Raw genomic sequence first — 548 nt, forward strand, 5'->3', positions numbered from 1 at the left:
GCACTCCTTGGAGCCTTTCAGGATCTCCTCCAGGGTCCTGTAGAAGAGCTTGGCCTGCTCCAGGCGGTCCTCCCGGCTGAAGGCAGCAGCCTCGTCCTGGGACATGGCGTAGAGGGTCTGCAGTGGGGTAGCAAACTCCACTGCACAGTGCCAGAGCTGTGGGGACAGGAGAAAAAGACACGTGGGCAGGAGGACCCTGGCCCTGGGCAGCGGCTGAAGGCAGCAGCCTCGTCCTGGGACATGGCGTAGAGGGTCTGCAGTGGGGTAGCAAACTCCACTGCACAGTGCCAGAGCTGTGGGGACAGGAGAAAAAGACACGTGGGCAGGAGGACCCTGGCACTGGGCAGAGCCCTCGCAGCCCCTCGGTGGCTCCATGGCCTGCCCCTACTGGTTGTGTGCTGGACCACGGGGACAGGGACACCGCGTCAGGCTCCAGCATCCCCCTGCCCTGTGCCGAGCAGAGAAAGAGCAACTGGCCTGGCAAGTGGGTACCACCGTGCCCCCTGTGCCGGGTGGGCTCAGGGAGCTGCCACCATCCCACGGGGTCC

General features: G+C 65.1%; 1 protein-coding gene across 1 annotated transcript in view; it reads right to left on the minus strand.

Moving 5' to 3' along the window:
• The window catches only part of TMEM173 (transmembrane protein 173), a gene marked incomplete at both ends in the record, with an annotated part of 5,312 nt that overhangs the window by 1,677 nt on the left and 3,087 nt on the right, over positions 1–548 (minus strand). The window contains one exon of the mRNA XM_010138183.1: positions 3–156. Within this exon, the coding sequence (XP_010136485.1) occupies positions 3–156 (154 nt within the window). The remainder of the gene's footprint in view (positions 1–2; positions 157–548) is intronic.

Source organism: Buceros rhinoceros, unplaced genomic scaffold (genome assembly GCF_000710305.1).
Source record: "Buceros rhinoceros silvestris isolate BGI_N320 unplaced genomic scaffold, ASM71030v1 scaffold27176, whole genome shotgun sequence".
NCBI lineage: Eukaryota > Metazoa > Chordata > Aves > Bucerotiformes > Bucerotidae > Buceros > Buceros rhinoceros.